Source organism: Platichthys flesus, chromosome 9 (genome assembly GCF_949316205.1).
Source record: "Platichthys flesus chromosome 9, fPlaFle2.1, whole genome shotgun sequence".
NCBI classification, from domain to species: Eukaryota; Metazoa; Chordata; class Actinopteri; order Pleuronectiformes; family Pleuronectidae; genus Platichthys; species Platichthys flesus.
In genome coordinates this window covers 14,103,312-14,127,207 of record NC_084953.1, presented here as the reverse complement: position 1 = coordinate 14,127,207, position 23,896 = coordinate 14,103,312, and the positions used below count along the sequence as shown (strand labels likewise).

Here is a 23,896-nt window from a genome sequence, read left to right as displayed (position 1 = left end):
GTTGTTTCCATGCTTTAATAGATTAGACTGAGCACATACTGTGTCTGTCCCAGGCTCCTTTCCCAGTTGGATTGGATGTCAATCAGGAAACTCCATTCTTTGAAAACTGCCTCTCTCACCATGGCAAAACAGTGTCTGTGGTGAACAGTTAGAGTGACGTGGTTCTTTCGGTAAAATTCTAAGGTCTAGACTCAAAGATGCTGGCCACCCTAACAGCGGCTTATGAGTCAGCTCCTCAAGTGCTCACTAGAAATTAAGTCCTCGTGAAACAGCCCCTGCTGAGCTACCAGCCCACTGCAAAGAGCAGGCATGCAGTCTTTTTGGGCACTAAACTCAACACTCTCTACTCCCTGGCTGCACACTGAGAGTGGTTGGTCCCTGTTCCAAAAAATATGTTGTGATTCAGTTAAATACTCACGGAATATGTGAAATGCATTATGGGCAATGTAGTTGATTTGTTTGTTAATGCTCTCAGCCTGCAAAGAAAGTTTTTAGAGAAGCGTTTCAGACATGACTGTTTTGTAAACGTTAGTAATTCAGTCCGCTCTTCAGAAAACCCTCTGGTTTTAAGAGGTCATTTTCAAACAACGCTCAATTGGTCTTAATGGGGTAACATGTATCTGTACTCGGACAGAATCCTTGTTTTCAGTGGACACTGGAGCCTATTTGTGGCACAGGTTGCACCAGCACCAACCTTGCCCCATCCCCTCCCCACCTGCATCTTGCAGTGCCAGACCTTATACTGCCCTGACACCTCAGTCAAGGTCTCCCCTCCTCTCCAGAGCCTCTTTTACTCTCCTGAGATAAAACAAACAAGAAAACAGTTGTTTGACGTATCTGTAATCACCTTAGCTATATCCGCTGGAACTGAGGGCTTTTAATTTGCTATGCTTTTAATTTGTTTTCACAGCAGTTTTCGAGCAAATTGAATTTGTTAATTAAAGCAGCAAAATTAAATGCTGAGCATTATTGACGAGATGCTAATTAGGTTACTGTGGAAATTGGAAGAGGAGGGGTGAAGAGGTGTGGGTGGGGGCTAAGGAGAGGCTTGAGGGAGGGAGCAGGGAATTTTGGGGTATCAATAGTCAGGACAAATCATATTATAGAACAGTACAAGAAAGGCTACGTGCCAAGTGGCCCCTTGACGGCGGTGTTATGATTTGTGTGAGTGAGTGTGTGTGTCTGCGCACACAATACATCTCCCCAAGCCTTTTGGCAGTCATGTACATACACAGACAGACAGCGGATTTCTTTCCAACACAAATAAACACAACCTCTTTGTGCCTGCACACACACATGCATTCAAACACTGTAACACAAACAGACAGAAACACACACGTACACATAGTAGCATCTGTCTTATTTCAATAACAGAGTCTAGTAATATCTGGTATATTTTACATTCAATACTGCGTATTAAACACTTGCTTTATCTGTAGCTGTATAATCGACCAGGACTCCCCGCAGCCTGTAAGATAATTGGCCAAATGTAACATTGGTCCAATATCAAACATTATAAAAATAATCTACAATAACGGCCAAAATGAATGTGGAAGTGGTTACAGGCTTTTAAGGAGATGTTCTTACTAATGTGATCACATGTGCGAGCTCAAATCACAGATGCACATAGGTGTGGCTAATTCATTTTAAAAAACTTGGCCGACCAAAGAATCAATCACAATCCTGCTCCATGTGGTCCAATCTCCAAAAGGGGACAGGGGCAGCAATAACATAAAGTTAAGTGAAAAAATATCTTATTATCAGGAGTAGTTAGAGCAGGCAAATCAAATCAGCCGCTCTCCCTCTTAAAAGCAGTGCTCTCCCAAACATGATGTACAAAATGGGCTGGAAGGAGAGTTCAGTGTGGTTTATCCTGAGAGGATGGATTTGTCTGGGGGATGCAGGGTTCAGAAGTACAAATATACGACAGCACCACAAATATGATGTAAATGTGCAGCAATCCAAAAAGACTTACAGAGCAGATTATTTTCAAAATGACATGTCAGGAGAGGCCATTGTACTTCTTTTGCAAAAAAAACAGGAGACATGTTTTTAATGTGCACTTAGGCAACTTGTGACAAAATTAGATTCACTGTGTTACATCCAATTGGTCACATTTGGATACTTGAAATAAAGTAATTCTAAAGAATGAATGACAAATGACAGATGATGAAATTCTTTACCCTTTTCCTCAAAGTATGACTTTTTTTTGTTTATTTTTAGTCTTAAACATATAATTGGATTTTAGAGCAATAAAAATACCCATTTTACATTTATTGCTTGGAAACTGAATTACTGTTATGAGTAATGGGGTCGCCATGACCTGTGGCTACTTTAGAATATCTTAAAATATATACTGTTGTTGCAGCTCTTTAAACTGTGGTCTGCAGCTTCTCAATACTTTGAATCAACAAACTATTTTAGCATTTAAAAGACAAGTGTTAGCCCTGATGAGCGCTAGTTTGTCTCCCATGCTCCTGATCAAGATTGCCTTTGGTTTTCTTTACATGCTTCCCTCTCTCATTACTAAGACATATCTACACAGTTTTAACCAAGTAAAAAACACCTCTTATCCAAGAGGCTTCATACATCTAAAGGCCAAGGGACATACATTTGAAGATAACAATTCTCAAATTTTTGGCAGGGAAGATAGATGATTTGAAAGAGGAGAGAAAGAAACCATCCACGTCAAAATAAAGCAACTATCTCTGTAGAAGCTAACTGAATTTGCCCCAACGCCATGTTCATTCCAGAGACATACGTGTTCACACCTCCCGTTTTGTCTCTCTCTGCTCAAACTTTGCAGTCAAGCCTGTTATCTTCAGCTTGTGTGATGTCTTCACCCAGGTGAACTTGTCCACCTTCCTCACTTACGGCCTCTCTACAAAAACACCTACATACTGTATACTCATGCACCACAGGTACCACATGCCTGCTGGTTTGGTCCTGGTTGTTTGGTAGTATAGTTGCTCATGTTCATGGTTACCTGTTATAAATGATTTTGGTCAATTAAGGGGGATATTGTTATTGTTGATGAATCATGTCATGCTTTAATCTGTTATTGTTGAAGTGTTTGGATTCTAACCTTCACTGTTTGATCCATAAGTGTGAATGTACCCAGATATCGACACTTATCATTGGGCACCAATTTGAGACAGAATTCACTATTTTTGTTTTGCACCCTGGCATTAGGGTGGGGCCCCTTAGTTATCTATACCCATCAATACTTGAGTGAATGTTATCAGAACAGCTGTTGATATCATTGATCATCAATAATCTCTTAACTTAACCTGCTCCTTCAATCACACAACACAGAAGTATTGTCCTGTGAACTGTTAGCATATCTTTGCGTGGTTATGTGGCTTGTCTGCCCTACTTAGTTAGTTAGTTACATTTGTTATTTTTACTTTGTGGCGTGCATGTTTGGCTACAGCACCATTATAAATACAAAACAAGTTTCCCATACCCCATCCGGTTTTGCACCTAAGCTTGCCTCAAGCATTATGATACTACTACAAATGAAAGGAATGCTTTAGAAAGGCATAAAAAAGAAGGAGGCACTATAGTTCTATTGTATAATGATACAGACTGAAGACTATACAGCCTTGTTCTATAAAGAGTAGAAATAATTAAAAAATCCTTTCTTTTGCTTTTAAAGCATCTGTTATTTACTATTTACAATGTAAAGCATTTCATAACATTGTTTGCTATGGTGCTATTGTGATTTAGTAATTAATATAGTTAAATGGTTGGACAACATGTCCTTATGAGGTTTGTGTGTATGTGTCTACATGAATACATTCCCACTTGCAGTTACACATTTAGTCAAGTGCCTTTTGCACAAGTGAAGGTAAGGTAAGCCTCCCCTGCCTACCGGTGCAGTTTCAAACATCACTCCCTAACCAGCTCATTGACCCCTCAGAGCTCTGCTGAGGTGTTAAGTGTTAAGATCACTTGGTCTCCCTGCAGGCACGTTTGCCCAATGTACTACTAATGAAAAGAATTCACTCATTTGACCTGAGATCCACGAGGGTGAGGAACAGAGGTGACGGGTGGGGAAGAAAGAAAGTAACGCAGGTACATAGGGATAAAAGGTGAATGAGACAAGGCAAAAAAATGAGATTAAGGAAGAGATGGAGGCACAATGAGAGAGGTGTGTTGTTTGGAAATAGGAAGGGGAGCAGGGAGCTGGGTGAGACGCTGAGCAGTAGTTGAATTAAAGAGGTGATTATAGCACTAATTATAGGCTGAGCCGCTTCATTGATAAGGTCCCAACCCACACCTGACAACACTCGCTGCCCTTTTCTCTCTTATGATAAAGAAAATACTCAAATGCAGACACATACAAAGAACGATGGAAATAGTACGAACACACCCATGAAAGGTTTTGTCGTTACAACCGTCTAAACTCGCTTTCTGTCCTTGTTTAATCAATCCCATCTTCAGATCACAGCTACAACATAGAAGTCACATACTACATTTTTAAATTTAAAACCAAAAGACAAAGCTGTAACCACGGATGTCCTGCTTAAATCCTGCAGGTTAACTGCAAGGTTCACACAAGACAGTGTTTCTATCTGCAGAGGGGCAGCATATGTATTTTGATTATGAGGTGTAAATTAAATCAGGATAGAGTCTAGACAGAAAATGCAAGCCACATATTTCTCATTTCTTGGATAACTGACAGTGTTTTTGTGTTGGGATTTATATTCATCGTTTGTTTGCAATTGATTTCATCAAACGCAGCCAAGCCTCCCTTAAGGTTATGGCTCCGTCCTTGACCATGGTGGTCCGGGACAAACGCACTGAATACACGGCGCTCCATTTCTCCAAGCTCTGTATTTTAACCAATTCTATCACATAAAACCCCATTTTGAGAAGGTGAAATTTGAATGCTATTCATGATCACTATTACCAGTCGTCCTCATCTAAGAGAGTGCCCTCAGTGATACGAATCAACCCGACAGCGACTGAATTGTTGGGCGATAGATATATCTATCCTGTTCATAAAAATATTTGTGGCTCTGTTTTGCAATCATAGAAAGGTTACGTTTGGGGGAGATGCGAGAGTCATTCTTTGGAGAGTGCTGAGTACAGAAGGCACCATCTGCGTGGAGCACACAGCTGCCTGCCTCATCAGAACACCCTAATATTCCAGTGGAAGGGCTCTAAGTACCTGGCAGACCCAAGTAGATAGATAACAAAGAGCCTATTAAATAACAGACAAAGTGGCATGTGAAGGTATGGGTGGGGAATGTAGGAGTGTGTGGTGGGAATTAGGCTTTTAGCTCCACACACACACAGCGATGAGATAGCCCCAAGTTATAATTAAAATTCTCATTCCCATCTAAGGTGGTAATTTTGATCTGAGGAAGACTGTAAAGCTTGATGTCAACTAGCTCCTATCTCACTCTCTCTATCTCTCCCTCTTTCGTTCTCTCCCTCTTTCTCTATCTCTCTCTGTCTGTGAGTGCATTTCTTTTTCGTCAATCTTGATCAAAATCAATGTTATCTGTCCAACCTGGTAACTCGTCTTCGCCCTTTCTTACCCTCAAAGTCATGTCAGAGCCGACTTATATATACGAAAATACCCTCTGCTACAGAGTCATATAGATTAAATGTAAAAACATGTGATATGTTGAAAGATACTCCAACACACACACATATATATATATATATATATATTTGGTAGATGTCCAATGGCTTGCTGGTTCAGATATGGATTTTCCTCCACGCTCAGTTTTTCTCCGACCATCTCTCCGGTGCAGACCTGCTGCTGGTCAAACCGAGCATTGACGAGCTGCAAGAATAGTGCAAAATGGTGAACTTCAATGAGGATGCTAATTCATTTTATGCTATATTACAAAATAAATGGTCAATTGGGGAGCAGGACATAAACAAAGCAATTATAGAATGGTAGTGGCCCTAATCAGCATACAGGAAGATATAGACTGAAATCGCTGTCTGCAAGCAAGAAGCAAAAACATAGTACAGACAAGTGCTATTCACAAATGGATTGTCCAGCGAAACTCTCTGCAGGGGAGGGGGTGTCCGAGGTGATGCTGCAACGGATTGTGATGGCATCCTTGACAGGTGCTGCATCGGCCAATCACATAGATGCAAATGCACATTCATACTGGATACTTTGTGATATGATCTGATTCCTTAACTTTTAGTTCTATTTGTAAAAATCCTGTCTTTTTTAAGTATTAAAATCAGCACTATTGTGTTTTTAAATTTAATAAGCTTGTAAACCATAGACAGTATCAAAGGATGGATGACACGGCAGCTCCTCATAAGTGAAGCCAAAGCATCTTGATCGCACCCTAATGTCTGGCTGCAGTATTAGTAATTAACCCCACCATTATTATGTTAGAGAATGGGACATTATTTTTCCTGGACATTTAGAGGCAAGAGGAAATGCCAGGGGTTCACGGTTAGGGTATGTTTTAATACCACTTAAGATAAGTGACATTAGATGTCCACACAATGCCAATATGAGTTAATTACAAATGTAAAAGGGAAACATTACTGACAGACCGTTAAATAGACAGAGGTACACTTAGGAATGACACTATAATTACTATATGCTCCCAAATTGCAGCTTGTTTTGTCAGTCATGTTTACTGTAGTGCATTCAATTTCTCACTGACTCTCCAAGCTCTGTCTCTTACTTTGCCCCTTTTCTCTGTCCTCTTTTCCGGCTCATTACTCCTAAACAATTATATTGTGGTAGAAAGCCTCTCAGTCTCCTGCTGGCTAAAATGAAAACAGTCAGTGCAGAGGGAAGACGATAGATCACAGTGTCAATGCCAAAGTTATCATCACCTTGGTTGATTTATATTTCTTCAGTGCTTTATTTCAGTGCACTTTGCAAACACACATACACACACACACAGATGCACGCTCGCACACATTGAAACCCAGAAAGTTTTCTCAGATGAGCAGGCTGCCTGCGGTGGTTTGAGGAGGCCAACTGAGTGGCCATCATTCTGGTAGAGCGGCTTCATCTAGACTATAAAATTAAACAGCCAATTTCACTTGGTAATTGGATAGTGAATTATTTGTGGTGAAACTTCCTGCCATAAGATACTAGTCTGAGGCAGTGAACTGAGTGAAAACATAGGAGAGGACTTCACCATTAACTATCACAATGGTGTAAAACGCGCAGCTTTCTTTGACATCATATCAGGGCTTTGTCAACATTTGGATCCACTTTCACACCACAGTCCTTCTTTGCTTTTGCAAATTGGAAGTAGTTGTTCCCATGAATCTGCTACAGTTATTGAAAATATGGTTGGAACTAAACAGAGTGTTGGTATTCACTGTAACACATATTTTAGTTAGTCTCTCCCAAGCCGCAAAAGCAGAAGCTTTAATTGCCATAAATACACTCTAATTAACAGGCTGGAGTCCCTGTGATGTTTCACCCTGCCCACACATTAATGCAAAAATAGCATTTACAGTACAGCGTAATATTTGCTAATTACCAGCGTTTGAGAGAGGGAAAAAGGGGCTATACACCAGCAGATGGCAATACCTCAGGAGTTAAGCTTCTCGTTTCTCACCATGCTGTGTTTGCCAATATAAGCTGCAGATACGCTACCCTTGGGTGCTATGAACTCTGCATAGAGGAATGAGTGTCTAGGATCAAACGCTCAAATGAGCCATGATGATGGGCCTAGTGATACGTTCTGCCGTCTCCTAGCCCCGGCCACAGAGGGTTTACCTCATCAACCCATTCCACTCTTGCCCTATTTTCCTTGCCCTTAACCTCTGGCTCTACCGTTTGAACTTAACTTCAGAAGACTCTTATATGTTTTAATGAACATTTTCAGCTAACCAAATGCTCCTGGCAAATTTGTCCATATCATTTACAGATGAATAAGACTCTAATGTATAAATGAGACCATAAAAGAAACAGTTGATCATTAGGTCAAAGTGTAAAACAATGACGTTTGCAGACAGCAAGGTCCTCCCAATTTGTTTGCACCGCCCCGCCAAACAGTGCTTCTGTATCCTTCCTCAAACTCTGTGCACCCTAGCTCTTACAGTACAGATGACAACATGGTGACTCCACCTTCCCCAACCAGAAAAAGGTGGATGGGTTTGGTCGAATATCATAGACAGCCTATATTAAGAATTTTATTAAATTGAGTTTACAAGCCCACCCTTCCTCGATTGATGCTCACAAACTGCAGCAGTGATTTCCTCTCCTTCCCCTTCAAGTTAAGATTGAGGTTATTTTATTGTCTCCCGTGGGAGAAATTATTTGTGTGCTGCTGTATCAAACCAGACACTGAGTAAAAATAACCTGGTGACCGTCCCCTTAGAGTTTCGACTATGGAGCTCAGGAGCTCAGAGACAAAGATAATCTGAGGGAGAACACTGAAAACAGGTCCTGCTGCTGGTTCAGTGAGTTCAAGAATTGCCAGGCGCTTGGCTAGGATGCTGAAAATTACATTTTCCATAACCACAGACCACTGAGGTGGTTCAGAACGGATCAATGTTCTTAGACTCTTCTTACATTGGAATCTTAGACATTACATTACATGTCATTTAATTGACGCTTTTGTCCAAAGCGACTTACATTTTTAGAACACTAGTTCATGAGGGGCCATTTTAGGAGTTCAGTATCTTGCCAAGGACACTTAGGCATGCAGATGGGAAAGAGTGGGATTCGAACCGGCAGCCTTCTTGTTGCAGAACACCCGCTCTATCCCCAGGCCATGCTCTCCCCCATCGGACTAACGTTTCCCCTCATCCAGAACACCTTAGAGATTCTCCAGATCCTGTGGAGTAACACTGGACAGTTCTTACAACCCTGGCAAGCCCCCCCCCCCCCCCCCAGTCCTTCTATCACTGTGTAATGACTTGATCAAACACTCAGTTGCTTGACGTGTCTGTGAATGAATTATTATTAATTATATATTCACTATGCAATCAAATTATCAAAACCAGCACAAGGGCTAGTTTAACAAACAAAGTTAGACACGTGCCATGTGGTTTACTGGAAAAGGAGAAAATATAATTTCTTCAGGTATCTCAGCCCTTGTTTGACAAACAGAAACATGTATGCAGGAAACACTAAGCGTTATGTGAAAAACACCAGCCAATAACAATTGAAGCTGTTTAACTTGTGCATCAACAGTCTAGTCAGCCTGCCAGCCAAGCAGTCAGTGTCAGGGATGAGACAGGGCCATAATCCAATTCTGGTTTTTACACGGCGTCATGCCTTTACCTTTGACAGCATGATTGATGTGTATGTAAATGTATTTTGAGGAGGGCTGTGAGCAGCTAGTTAAAGCAGACATTTAAGTCTGCCCTGTCAAAGACGACCAGAGGGAAGGAGAGAGAGGAGAGGAGGAGGGAGGAATCCAAAACAAAGACAACTATTGATCCCTGAATGAAAGAAGATGGACATTGGAGGAGCCCTAAACAAGGCGCCATGTACCTCTCAAGTGTCTCTGAATTCATAGGGAGGCAGGTTGAAGGCTCCACAATAGCGTACTATGGGGAGTATCTATTGGACACATACAAAGCACAAAAAGGTTAATACCTTTTCATGCGACCCCTCCATTGTCCTCTTGTACCCCTGGTCCTTCTTTCCCTTCCCCATTCCTTCAGCCATCAGAGAGAAAGAACTGAACATTGAGGAAACGAAAGAGATGGCAGATTGCTCTCAAGACAAGTAGCTCATGTCAGTGTGAGAGTGTCATAGGTAGAAGTGTATATCTTGGTTTACATGTATGTGTTGCAATGAGCATTATTGTGCTTGCATATGTGCTTTCTCTTCTCCCTCTCTCACGCGCATATGTCCCTGTGAATGTGCTAATGTTCAACAACTTTTTGGGAACAACACTCAAGGACCTTAAAAATGTCCAATCCTTGCTAAAGTGACAAAAAAAGGAAGTGGAAAATCCCCATCCCCATTTGTAATGCACACATGCACTGCTATTTTAAGCCATCAGTCATTGGACACAAGTCTTTCCTTTGGAAATTAGCATGCAGGTACTATCCTGTGGAACTGCTGCCAGTAATCTGTCAGGATATCGCCAATCTATTATACTAAACAATGGGGTGAATGCATCCACATTCTATCGTTCATGATGGAGAATTGGGCTGAAGTAAACTTCAGATGATCAGACAGAAATAACAGATTATTTGATTCCTGTCACTGCTGACTTTTGAAGCAGAATGATACACGGGAACTTAGACACTGATTTAATTATCTCACATAAATGAAACTGAGTTGATTTGATGAAACCATAACAGCAGCAGGTTGTAACAGGCTACAGCTACTGAAGAGACAAATATAGAAACCAAAATGAGAATTTATCTAAACTGGTTATAAGATATGAATGAGAATGGGCTAACATTGATGTATGCAAGATACACTCAACTTCAGAAATACCACTGAGAGCTTGAATTGGAGATATTGATTATTTTGGGTCAAACAAATAGGCCTTCAATTCTATTAATGAGATTTAGTCTGGTTATTTGACATGATTAGCATAGCAGGCTGATCACTTATATTACTAATATCTTTCTTTCTGTATGGGAAATAGTTGTGTTTAAAATGTCTTTTTTTCCACCATGGTTGTATTTGTGTATGTCTGCCTGCCCCTCCAATGACATACCACGTTGAAAGTATATGTAAGTGTTGCTTACTCATTAAAGCACACACAGACAACTTTTTCAGTAGGGAGACAGGTCCTTTCAAATTCTGTGTTCCACAAGAGAATTGAAGACGCAAACATGAAAAGAGAAGGCACACGTATATGACATGCCTCAAAAGGAGGAGGTAAACAAACGGAAAATGAAGACATTTTTCTTTGAGACGGCTGTTGATTTTCTTTCTCCCTTGCTATCAATAGGAACTTCTGCACCGAAATGTAGAAATGGATTGATGGGAAACAGAATACTCATTTCCCGCAAAATGTGTCCACAGCCGTCAGATGGCATCAAACAAAGAAAAACAAAAAGATGGAGAGAAAGTGAAAAGGAGAGTACAGGAGGGAGGGGGAAATAGTGGAACGGAAAAATGAGATCCAACATACATGCCCCTTTGTGCCCCATGGACCCTGCACCCTGCTCTGCTGTGACTCTGATGAAAAGCAGGCCGCAATCCCTTTCAATTTGGCCAGTTTGCCCTAGTCCTGTTAAAGGCAATCGACTGGCTGAACAGAGGCACTATATCACAATATTCAGGTGCAGACGAGTCCAGAAGAGAGAGGAGACACAAGGTGCCTTCGGAGAGAGAGAGAGAGAGAGAGAGAGAGAGAGAGAGAGAGAGAGAGAGAGAGAGAGAGAGGGGGACTGGCATCCATCTCTCGCACATTTAGGCTGACGCTCAAGCATGGGGGAGAAACACACTTTCAACCACACACACACAAACACAAACACACACACAGGGGCTGTGGTATGGCAGCAGTGGGAGAGCTAGAAAAGGAGGGGTGAGAAAGAATAGAAAATTGGAGGAAAAATGAGACCCGTCACTTCCTTGATTTTTTCTTCTCCCTTTGGGTAAAAAATAAAAAAGGACAGAATAAAAGAGAAAATGTATTTTGTGCAACTTGGGAGTGGGTTGGTGAAGAAAAGGGAAAAAACTGAACAGCCTGGAATGACAGCACCGTGTTTGTTTGTGATGGGTAAATGCCTGTGTAGGTGTGGGGAGGTCAGTGGCTTGGCTAGAGCTGTTTGTTATCAGGGGTTTCCAGGCCCCCCGGGCGTGCCGAGCTGCTGGCCTGAGTCAGGGGGCTGAGCCTGAGGGAGGGTGAAGAGTCAAAGCCTTTACCCAAGGATGGGTGAGAGGCCATCAGACTGGAGAGAGGAGCAAAGGCTTGAAGAGGGCTGGGAATACAACATGAAAGATCGGATTAATCCTACAAATATCCCGTTTATTGACATTTCCTGCCTCGAATGTAATTAAACATCTTGTGCCTTGTGCTTGTCTGATTCCTAGAGGAAGGTCATTCACGGAGCCCTTACAGCAAACGCTCTACCCCCCTCTGTTTCACACCTTACCCTGGGAACCGAGAACCACAGTTGATCTGCAGATCTGAGATTACGAGCAGGTGTGAAAGGTCAGTGATATAAGAGGGGGCAATGCCGCTAAAAGATTTCAAAACAAGCTATAAATCATGGAAATAAATTCTGCGCAAGACGGGTAGCCAATGCAACAAGGCGAGAATGAGGGGAATGTGTTCATACTTTCAGGTTTTTGTGAGAACTCTGATCAGGTATAAAATGCAGGACATCCAGGAACATCAGGCTGTGAGTGACGTGGTAGAGGAGAGGTCTGATGGATTAAAGGACAGATATAGTGCTGTGTCGTCTGCATAAAAATGAAAGGAAATATTGTGATAACAGATAGCATGACTCAGTGGTATATGTATATTGATGCATAAACAAATACAATATATATATATATAATATAATATATAATTGTGGGAGTTAGAAGGAGGAGCTCTAGCAGTGGGTCCCAGATTATCAAATACACAAATTGAATTAGCGGAACTAATATGACATCAGATACTGAGGGACCGGTCTCCTGAGGAGGGTGTGTGGCTTGACCGGAAGTGGGCAGGAGCTTGTAAGTGACCCGGGAACAGTGGAGAATGTTGTAAACAGTAAAATAGGCTTGATGCTAGCATGGGAAAGAGGACATCAGTGAGTACTGCACATGGAGATTAAGGATCACACCGTCTCATCCACCTGAAGGGCTGTGCTGTGGGCACACTAAGGAAATGTAGGCTGATAGCACAGACTCAGGTCGAGGATTTTTTGCCATATGATGCCTGATCTGCTTCATAGAGAATTCCTATCACACGCAATTGTTGAGGGGTGAGCTATATAACTGGAGGCAAGGATAAAAACTGCAGCAAGTCTGCAATCATAGCATTTAACCATGACCTGTCAGTCATCGCAGGCTTTCGATCCCAGCTTATTTCTAAACATACTTGGTTGGATCAAGCAGGTATAACAGCCACTGTACAGCCAACATACAAACTAGCTTTATACCTACACATGACTACTTTCACAATGACAAATCCATGTATTGGAATTTTATTTTAAGGTATATGTGAATGTGAAAAGTAAATTAAAGATTTTATGTTTTACAATCAATATTAGCAGCAATCTCTGTGTTGCATATAAGGAGTAAACAGAACAATAAACATCACAAACATCCTAAAAACACATTTTATAGGTCTTGTGTTTGCTGAATACAAATAACACTTAAAAAATTGTAAAAAGGTGAACAACTTCTTCCCACAGCATCTGTACAAAATGCTGCTGTTGGATTATGAACTGATAGATATTCAGTGTCACACCTGTCGCCTCACACGCCACCTGCACTCCACTTATATTGGTTTCAAAACAATGGCAGTTTAAGCAAGACGTGACACACTGACACAGCCAAATGCAATAGAGCCTCTTCATCGATTCGCGAGAACAATTAAGTTAGAATCCAGATCTATATTTATCCCCACCAAGGAGGTTCTGTTTTCATATGTGTTTCCCCGGGAATAATTCACATAAATTTCATGGTGAAAAAAAAAAATTACATTTGAGGGACTGATACTTTCAAGTGTGCACAAGTTGATTCGGCTTGATTACATTTAAGAGGACTGTTTGGCCTTGGCGGAGGTATGCTCTCTGTATGCTCAAGTAGCTTGATTGATCTGCCTTGTGTAATGTTCGATTGGTCATTTATGAGGTGGATGTGAAAAATGGTTTGGATGTTGCTGTAATGCAGTTTGTATGAAGCACAGAGTAAACATAATTTGATCGGACTAATTCAGGTCCTGTTCACACCTGACGGTAGCATCCATCTAGAGAAGGCCGGAGGACAGCAGCAGGGTAGGCGCTCCTTCAATGTGGCTCAAGACGCATTGACATTGCTAAAAAATTTGACAATATGTAGCTCGGATCCCCTGTAATCCCAGTGATCAGATCTTAAAAGTGTCCTCAATGTATTATGGGTGCACTGTCACCTGTCCACTTGTGATTTGACCCCTGAGACAGGACCTCATACTAGCAAAGCCTCATATTGACTTCAGGTGCACTTTGTACTGTATTTCTTCACTCACAACTAATATGGATTATGTTCCCTATCACTTATACTGGTATGTTGTAAGAATGGGTCTTTTCAAAGCAAACTAATTCAACTGGTTCAATGTACATGTGGGCCTATTGGTATTCTTTCAAGAAAAACGTCAAAAATATGAAAGAAGAATCCTTTAATTCCAGCTGTGGGTCACACAAAACAATACCGGTCAACATGTATACATGTGTGTGCTCTCAACTAACCCCTGAAGTGAACAGGCCAAACTTTATTCCTCGCAAGTAACTCTTGACAATTTCTTCTCCACACTCCGGAGCTGTATTCAGACGTGATAGAAGGGAGTGCTGGAGAGCAGCCATGTAGAAAGAGAATGCTGTTACTGGAGTTATTAACAGGCTCCACTGTTTCCCTCCTCTCAGCTGAGCTATTCAGAGCATAGCGTCCTCATCTGCCATAAACACATGCCGACAAACAGACGCAGCAGACGGACACACAGCACAGCCCCTCTACGCTCTGCGCAGTAATATGTTTTTTGCCCATTTACAACAAATTAAGTTTCCCTCAAAGTGAATTTCAAGCTTGGCTGCCTTTGGAGGGCGAGCAACTCTATTTTCATTAATTTTCATTCTTTCCCCCTGAACAAATGATCTACTGTACAGCTCGCTCTGCGTTACTCTCCTCTCCCTCTTTTTCTTTCTCTTGTTTTCTCTCTCCTTTGCCTTATTTTTCCTGCTTGCTGTTAAATTTGGGCAAGGCAATGGAAAGCAATTACGCTGTCAGAAAGTGTATTCTGATTTATTAAAAGCCTTGAATGCTATCTGTTTTGTTCCCTCTTTGTGTCGCCCTGGGGAACTGAGTCCTGACACCCAAATGAGACAGAGTGAGTGCTCCCCTCTCAGTGCTTCATCCTGAGAGTCATCTAGGAAGCCGGCAGAGTAAATATCCATTGGCAGAGGAGGACAGATAGACGGCTATAGCACATCTGCGAGGATGGGAATAGATTTACTTCTGGAGCCCAGAGGTGGGAGACAGGAAAAGGCAAAAGGAGGCAGACAGAGTGGGAGATGTGTCTGCTCAGTTTGAGATGACGTTCTTCTTTCTCCTTAATTTCATAAACCTGGTTGTCAGCTTCCCACGGAGGACAAACTCCAATGTAGGCCCACTAACATCGACTATTTCAGAGAACTTTCATCAGCTTAATTTACTATTCATTGAAGGAAATGTAGGGTGAGCAAAGGAGAGAGACAGAGTGAGAGAAAGGAGACAGAGCGCTGATTATGAATAAGTTCCAATTTCCAAAGTAAATATTAGCTCTGTCTGGGTAACCCAAAATCTCTTGGGACAACATCATAATAAGGATCAACAAGGGGTCAGTGCAGCGTGACATTGAACCAGTACATTCAGAGACCTTCACCTGTGATACAGTCATTTCTAAAAGTATAAACACACATCTGGCACAGACATGCGAAACACTCTCCCTCCCTTTCATAGTACGCTACGCATTAACAACCATGCCTAGTGTCCCGTCCCCCCCCCAGTCCTCACAAGCTCTCCCTCATTACCGCGTTCTTGATCGCCAGAGAGATGGGAGAGATGCTGTGTGGGGGATGCGTAATAAAGCATCTAGTATCCTGGGGGAACCATTGGTTGGAGATAAGGAATACAGCACTATGACGTAAAGACATAGATCATAAAGCTGCTTATCTTCTGCTCCCTCTGGAGCAGCCTTCTTCGTCAACTATCTGGGACAAAGGACAGTCATGGCTCAACGCTTTTCTCGGATTCCTACGACTGATAGATACCGCCATGTTGGACAGAAAAAAGGGTCACTCACTAATGAAGCGAAATAGAAAGCTGCATAAAAACAAGAACTGTTGCCGAGAAACCTGCCATTATACAATGATGACCTTTCCATCTTTGAGGAATTTCCTCAGAGATCTGGCACTGAGTTGCTGTAGGCGGTGATTAACATATTATTAAACAATAAAGCATTTAGCTCTTTCATCCAGCTACCTGTTGGCTTCTGCCATGGAAAGTACAAAACTTACTGAGGCCACCAGGGAACAATTTACAACAAAAGCAAAAAACATGCAAAACAAAATGGCAAAGAGGTAATGCAAGGACCCAAAAAGTTCACAACAAGCAGAAGACAAACACAAAGAGGAACTTCATCAGAACTTAGTGGGGGAAGTACAAAAAAAGTGACAATTTAATTTCCACTGCCGGATGCATTTAAATGCCTTCACATTTCATTTTACCTTTTTTAAAAATGATTTTTTTTTCCTGTTTGATGTTTAGGCCACAGCTAATGCATTCATGAACAGTCTGCCACTAAAGGAAAAAAAATCTGTTATCTCGAGCTGCGGGAATAGCAGTTTACTCATTCGAGTGGTGCCAGCTTGCTTGACTGGTGAAGTGCTTGTGTCTGTCTTGAATATATGCTAATAAAGCAACAAAATATACCATCTATGTTTTGGGGAATATATAGCTAACATTTCTAATCGTCTCTCTGACTCCTTCTGTCTCATTTGTAAGTGATACTGAGGTGAAAAATACTGACACTGTTATGAATCTGTAGTTTTGTGCATCATACATACCGTATGATTAAACCTGTCTGTGTTGAGAACAAACCAAAGACTCGAGGAGATGATATAATTTGGAACCAGAGTCAGCACAGAAGCATTTTGAGAATGTAGCCATATTATTGAGCTCCCACTGATACATGAGCTCGAGCAATCGGGAGTCAGTCTCAGCCGTCAATCATTTTAACATGTCTTTATAACAACAAATAACTAATTAAAAAAAAACTTGATCAAAGATAAGCACTGGATCTTCCACCAGTATGATAAGAACTACATAAAATGACGGAAACCATCTTGGAGATAAATTCATTTAATTCATGATTCTTTTTTCTTTGGTCCATGTCCCATTCGCCAAAATAGTGGAGGAATGTTATGACAAAACACTGCAGACAGCCACCAGGGGGCCATCAGGGGGCCCTGGCTTCACTTTTCGGGGAGCCATGTTGTTGTCCATCTTAATAAACAGTCTATCTACCAAATTAGTATGAACTTTCAAATCTTTTTATGAAACATATCTATCATGTGGTTTCACTTTGAATGGAGCTGATTTGCTGTTCAGGTGTTGGGCTGTGAAGGAGGCGGTCAGTCATTAGTTCTCTCTTCATTCCAAACCAATCACAGTCAGTGACACTGTCAAGAACACAACTCTGAGTCTACTTTCAGCCAAAGTTGATAATACTTAGTAACTCTAATTAGAACTGGCATTTTGTCACAATGGATGCTGTTATTGTATATGAAAACAATGTGTGGCGTCCCAAAACCTTCTTACAAAGGAAAGGAATTAATCATTCAGCTTCACACAAAACAAAGAAGCTGTTCCTAATGTTAGACAGCTCAGATATTTTTGATTACACATCCATAGGGAGAGGCGGTGGTCTAGTGGCAGAAACTTGGACTATGGGCAGAGAAGGTCTCTGGTTCGTCTCTGGTTCAACTCCACGGAGAGACAACAAAAGACGAACCTGGATTGATCTGTCCAAAAAAAAAAAAAAAAGAGTCTCCCTACCCTGTCTAGTGCCCCTGAGCAGGGCACCTTACTCCCCCAACATCTGCTCCCCGAGCGCCGTACATGGTCGCTCACTGCTCTGTGTGTCCTGCACACAGATGGGTTAAATGCAGAGGTTGAATTTGCCTGCCATTGCATGGGTGTGTTGTGCATGTCTGTGCATGTGTTTGGTATGAATAAACATATCTTAATATTTTATTTTTGTACTTTTTTTTCTTAAATTAACTCAGATTGCGGTTTGGCTCCTGGACATGCACAAACACAGCTGCACAAATCTTTCTTGTCCTTGATTGCAACTTGAGATTGTTGTTGCAAGACCTAAGTCAATTTAGAAAGCTCCCATTCAAAATTCTATCAGAAAAATAATTTATATAATAATAACAAACAACCTTTTTGGCCTTTAAACCTACTTTTTCCCATGCACTGACATACAAATTTCAATTTCAGTGTTTTACAGTGCTAAATGTCCTTATGATGTAGAAATCAGGAGATATCTCATTAACACGCGAGAAGTCCGCGTTGCCCTAATCTCATCCTGATATGTCCTGTAGCAACGTGCCAGGCCTGTGGTGCGTTTCCGGTGTTTCCTGCGTCTCCATCAGTTTGCGTAACTTGGCTCCTTCTGTGAGGCTGCTGACCTTCTCCTCTCTCCACGGCTGGAGTGGCTATTGATTGGATCTTGGCACTCAGTGTACAAACACAGAGATAAGGAGAGAGAGAGAGAAAGAGAGGGAGAGAGAGAGAAAGAGGCAGCCAGGCAGATATAGCTGCAGTGCCCACTCCGCTCCCCTCCTCTTGCTCCAGACCAAAAAAAAAAAACTGTTTTCGTGACTCCACTCCCACCCAGACATGGCACCTGAACACTGATAGCAGACAGGATTAGGTCTAAAATTCAATCGCAGCAGTCTAAGTAATGTTAAGTCACTTCAACACAGTACAAGTGATCCATCATAATCTTGCTTTGACTTGTGAGATTTCAAAAGAAAAAACAAGTACAGAGAGAATGTGACATCTTTTCACCCTGATGTCGGATGAGTTCCATGCACGCTCTGTCTCTGGCAGTCTTAAGGCTGGTCAGTGGCCAGTCCACTTTCCCACCCCAAGGTTTCTCATTTACGCTTTCTTTCCATCTGGTGTACAGAGGCTGTGCTGTGTCAGAGGTGACTAGTAGTGTCACAGCCCTTCCCTCCCCTCTGGGGCCAGCAGAAGAAAAAACCTCAAACTGCTGTCTCCGCAACTACAGGCAGACACCGCCTTCTATAAAAAAAAAAAAAGGAAGAAAGAAAAGCGCTCTGTCAACAGGAAAGCTGGGCAGATAAGTTGCTTTCAGTTCAATATGGCCAGCGGACGCGTGAGGGATGGGACAGAAATTAGAAATTACTTTGAAAGATGGAAGCAGTTTGCCATCTTTCCAAAGAGGCTGGTTAGCATTGTAGTAGGTCAAACACGTGTTTGTCTCTTTCTCTGTGTCTCTGTGGAAACTGATGCCTCAGGGGGAGATAGGAAGAGAGGTTTGTTCAGATACAGTCTGGACGGCCTACAAAAGAAAATATTCAGACAGACAGGGACTAGAAGAACAGACGCAGGGGCCATGAACCCAGCAGAGCAGGAACAAGAGGAATCCAAATCCTTCTCCTCTGGAGAATAAGAAAAAACTCTTCTTTGTGTGAATGTGTGTGTTAGTGTGTGTTAGTGTGTGTGAGTGTATATTCAGTACACGTATGCGTGACAAGCATCATAGGAAATTACCAAAACGCAGCTTACAGTAGACAATATGTGTTTTACACACATATTTTGTGGGCATAACAAGGAGTATACGCTGTATAGTAGGACCTTTTATGTGGAAGAAGATTTAAATTTAACCTTTAAATTAAACTATGCCTCGAAAAAATCATTGTGTTGTGTAGTAGAGGACATCTGCCTGGAAGAAGGCCAGCTCCAGGAACAACAACCTCACTCATCACAAAGGCTTTTTGGAAAGACTGGTCCTGGATTAGTTACTGTCTCTCGACAAGCCTGTTTTGGATCCCCTTGGATCTCCTGGTCAATGCCTTCACGCACCATTTACCGTGCCTACACCCACTTGAAGAAGGCCAGGGGGCGCAGTCTCTTCTATGACTCCTACTGTGGCTTTAACACCATTCACTCTGCCCTGCTGGGGAAGAGGATGACCGTCATGCAGATGGATACTCCTCTCGTGTCCAGAACTACTACTACCAGACGTCCTCAGTATGTGCACTTTCAGAACTGAAAGTCAGACACAGCGGTGAATCCACAGAGGGCTGTCCTGTCCCCTTTTCACCTCAAAACGCCTGGTCTGCTTCAGACTTCAACCTTAATGTTGTAACAGCAAACAGGTTGTTGCTTGAGGCCCTCAGATGTTTAAAGCTTCATAAAGGGACAGCAATTCAGTGATATAGTTTTGGGCCAGGCCATCGAGTGTGTTGAGTAAATCTTAGAAATCTGTAATAAACCAATGTAAAGACTTTTAAAGAGCAATATGATCCCTTTGCTTGTTTTGTTAGTTCAGTGAATTGTTTCTGTGACTCATGTCAGTTGTGAGACCCAGACTATCTAATCTACACATGAGGAAATGAAAACATGCACAGTGGATAGAGTCTCCGGAGCTCAGATATGAACAGATTTTGTCAGTGTTCCTTAGATGACAGAAACAAGATTGGACGACATTGTGCATTTGCAATTCAAAATGAACACAGCCAGACTTTTGACAAAAGGCTCCTTAATGTTAAAAACATGGGCCCAGCATGGGCCAATACTGCGAATTATATACCTGAATAAAGTCTGAATTAAGGTGAGGTTTTGAAGTCAGTTGGTCTTTTAGGGTGGACACACTGTTGGGTCTTTAGGTTTTGTATGTAGCTGTAATTCATTGGGAGCAATAATTTTCTCTTCCCTTTTGTTCAGAGAAATGTGCAATGTCATCATGCTCAGTGATGAGAAATAAAAAAAAACGTGATAGAGTGGTACTGTAAAATGTTATGTTGATGGGAAAGTTAATTCCCTGAAGAGGTGAGATTGACTCTTGTTCTAAAGTATCGACTGTAAGAAGAAAAATAGAAGTAAAGCGAGGTGAATTTAGAGGCTGATCTGAAAAATATATATTGAAATACTCTGGACTGCCATTTTAAATCAAACCATACCGTTATGTCTCTCTTCCTGTCTCTGTCCTTCTGTCCACCTCTCTCCATTAAACAGACAGCAGCTCAACTGAAGGGACTTCTGTTTCATTGTAAATTAGACTTCAATTCATGCTCTGCTTTAGTGAATCTAAGTAAGACAATAACAGTTCCTGGCTTAAACATAAGCAAACATCACCTCACTCATCAAGAAACTGAGAGCTGGAGGTAAACATAGAAACCAGCCAACGCTATTTACAGTATCGTGTAGGCTGAAGAGCAGAGACCGTGTTAAGAGGAATATATTACAGAAAACAAATTAGTCAGCACGATAGAAGAATCCCTGTGCAAATAGCCGCGGCTGTTAAATCCATCCTCATGAGATAACTGTTCCCATTAGAAGGTTAAAGTTATTGTCGTGTTGCTGCACAGGCTCAGCTCCAGAAATGGCAGCAATTGGTCCTCAAACTTTGATGCAGACAGAAAGCTCTCCTCATCCCTTTCCCTCTGACCTGCGTGTATGAGTGTGGGGGTGTGTGTGTGTGTGTGTGTGTGTGTGTGTGTGTGTGTGTGTTGGGGTGGTGGTGCACATGTGCATGAGATATAGGGGGGAGGGTAACGGCAAGAGAAGAAGCCGACAGAGAAAGAGATATGAGAGGGTGGGGCTGGGCTGTCTGCCACCCAGGCCCGGAGAACATAAAGAGAAAAATACGGCCATAAAAGCTCTCTATGACTATGAATACTAATACTGACTCTGAGAGCCAAACCGACCAAGTCTGTTCCCTCTGCGTTCCTCTCTGACTCGCTCGGAGAAACGACGTGACTCTAAATAAGGTGAAAGCAGCGCTCTGCATAGGCACCATTGTATGGCTTAGCACATTTACACCATGTTATACACAATTTAACAGCAGTATAGACGGAGAGAAAGGAAATAGCAGCGACGCAAAGCATGCAAGACCTTTGCTTGTTGGTCTTTGAGTAGGTCAGTTATTCTTTTTAAAGCTATGTTGTGATGTATTCCACACTGTATCTAATTTGTATCGTGTTATTCATTTTGCTAAACAGGTTGTTTGGTTATTCGATTTTATAACAGATTTGAGAAACTGAATGGTAGCAGTGATTCTAAATTAACGTATTGTCGTGTCTACTGTACATCTTTGTAGTTGGATTTCTCTCCACATGGGCCGAAGCTGGCGTTAACGTGCTGTAAACAAAAACACTTTGCTGTGTTTTTGTTTACTTTGACAATCTTCTGAATTCTTCATATGTGAGAGGAAATGTCTGGATGATGCCAAGACCTCAGTTCATGTCTAAAAACTGGACTTAAGATGGAAGTAGACAGATAGACCACTGAGCTCGGTCACATTTGAATACCAAAACAAATCATGTTGAAGTGCAAAAAAAGAAATGATATGAAGTTATTCAACAATACATTTAAATATCTAAACTTATCTAAGTAAACATGCTGTAAATAGAAAATACAAGTATTAACAATTCATGAAACCACAACGTTAAGTAAAAATCCACTGTATTTGCAGCTTGAATGCCTGATGTTGCTCAGAGCATGAAAAGGCCAAGTATCGATCTCTTTTTTCCCCATTTCAAAACAACACAGTGTGACAAATCTTCTCAGCTTTGTGGTTGGCTGCTCTGTAAGCGGATACTGTAAACCAGTGACTCTCCTTCTGTTCAATCTCTCACAGAGTGGCTACTCAAGAAGTGTGCGCAGGCCAAGTGGTTGATGCACCGTTTTCATTAGTATGTTGCTTATGATTATTTAACAAAACATTTGCTGCTCCAGCCACAGGGGTCAAATCTCAGATCTTGAGGATAACAATAAAATGATGTTTGCATTCTCCTTTAAAATATTTAACTTTAACATTTGATCATTAGTAAAGAGCCCCCCCCCCCCCCGTGTAAGCTGTTTCCATGCTTTGGTTTCTACATTTATTAAGTCCTTCTGTATTGCTTTGGTCAGGTCCTCCGTGCAAATACCTGTACTTTCATGGTTCCCCCCTCGCAGCAAGCTTTCCCTGACAAATGTTGGAGGACAGAAGAAAAAGTGGTAATCTCTCAAGCATTTCTAATGAGTTTTTCTCCTACAATTATTTGATAAGAGCAGACAAGACTAGAGGCAGCGTGTATGATACACTAGCTCCGACTGCCGAGGTGAGAGCTCTGCTGATTACACACAGTGCCATTTACACATAGAAACACACACATGTACGTACGCACAGGGACGTACGCACACACGCACACACCGACACATACACACAAGCATCCACACACCCAGAGGCCTATATGGTCCGTCATCTCAAAGTGCAACACTCCTAATAATAACATGAGAGGCTGAAGTAATGACTGACAGGCACACCTAAGTTACCAATCTAGGTTTCCTTATTCGGAACACACACACACACACAAACAGACACACTCACACTCACACTCACACTCACACGCACACGTACACGCACACACACACACACACACACACACACACACACACACGCACGCACGCACGCACACACACTCCCTCTACTCCTTACAACCCCTGATCCTCACAGCAGTTCAACTCCTCTGCTCAAGCCCCAACCACACACACTAACCTACTTTCAACACTCTGACTACTTACCACACTGAGTCCCAGTTGCTCCCTCTGCAGGTAGGGCAGGTTCCTGCGTTCCAGGCTGGCCAGGTAGTGCTGCAGTCTGGAGTAGGTGTAGGGGTAGCAGTAAGCAAACTGGTAAACATCGTCCTCTCTGTCGAAGCAGAAGGCGAAGGACATGACGTAGTTGCGCCGGTGGTCAGGGCAGCGGTAGTAGTACACGTTTTTGGCGGGGAGCCTCTGCCTGCAACAGCAAAGCACAAACAAGTTATAGAGACATTACAGAGGTCAGCGACAGGACAGATCTTTTAATGAACAGTGCGCTGCAATTTCGCAGGAGGAGAAAAGGGCAGAAGCACCTGAGTTATACTGAGAAATGATAAACTATTCAAGGAAGTGTTAGTCTTCTTCCAGGGAGGAAAGAAAAAGAGAGGGGATTTCACCTGGTAAACAACAGCTTGGAAAATCTAAGAGATTGTTATCTAACATATACTGGAA

General features: G+C 42.0%; 1 protein-coding gene across 1 annotated transcript in view; it reads right to left on the bottom strand.

The window, feature by feature from the left end:
- Positions 1-23,896, bottom strand: part of agbl4 (AGBL carboxypeptidase 4) — a 279,201-nt gene that overhangs the window by 101,808 nt on the left and 153,497 nt on the right. The window contains exon 5 of the mRNA XM_062394806.1: positions 23,426-23,642. Within this exon, the coding sequence (XP_062250790.1) occupies positions 23,426-23,642 (217 nt within the window). The remainder of the gene's footprint in view (positions 1-23,425; positions 23,643-23,896) is intronic.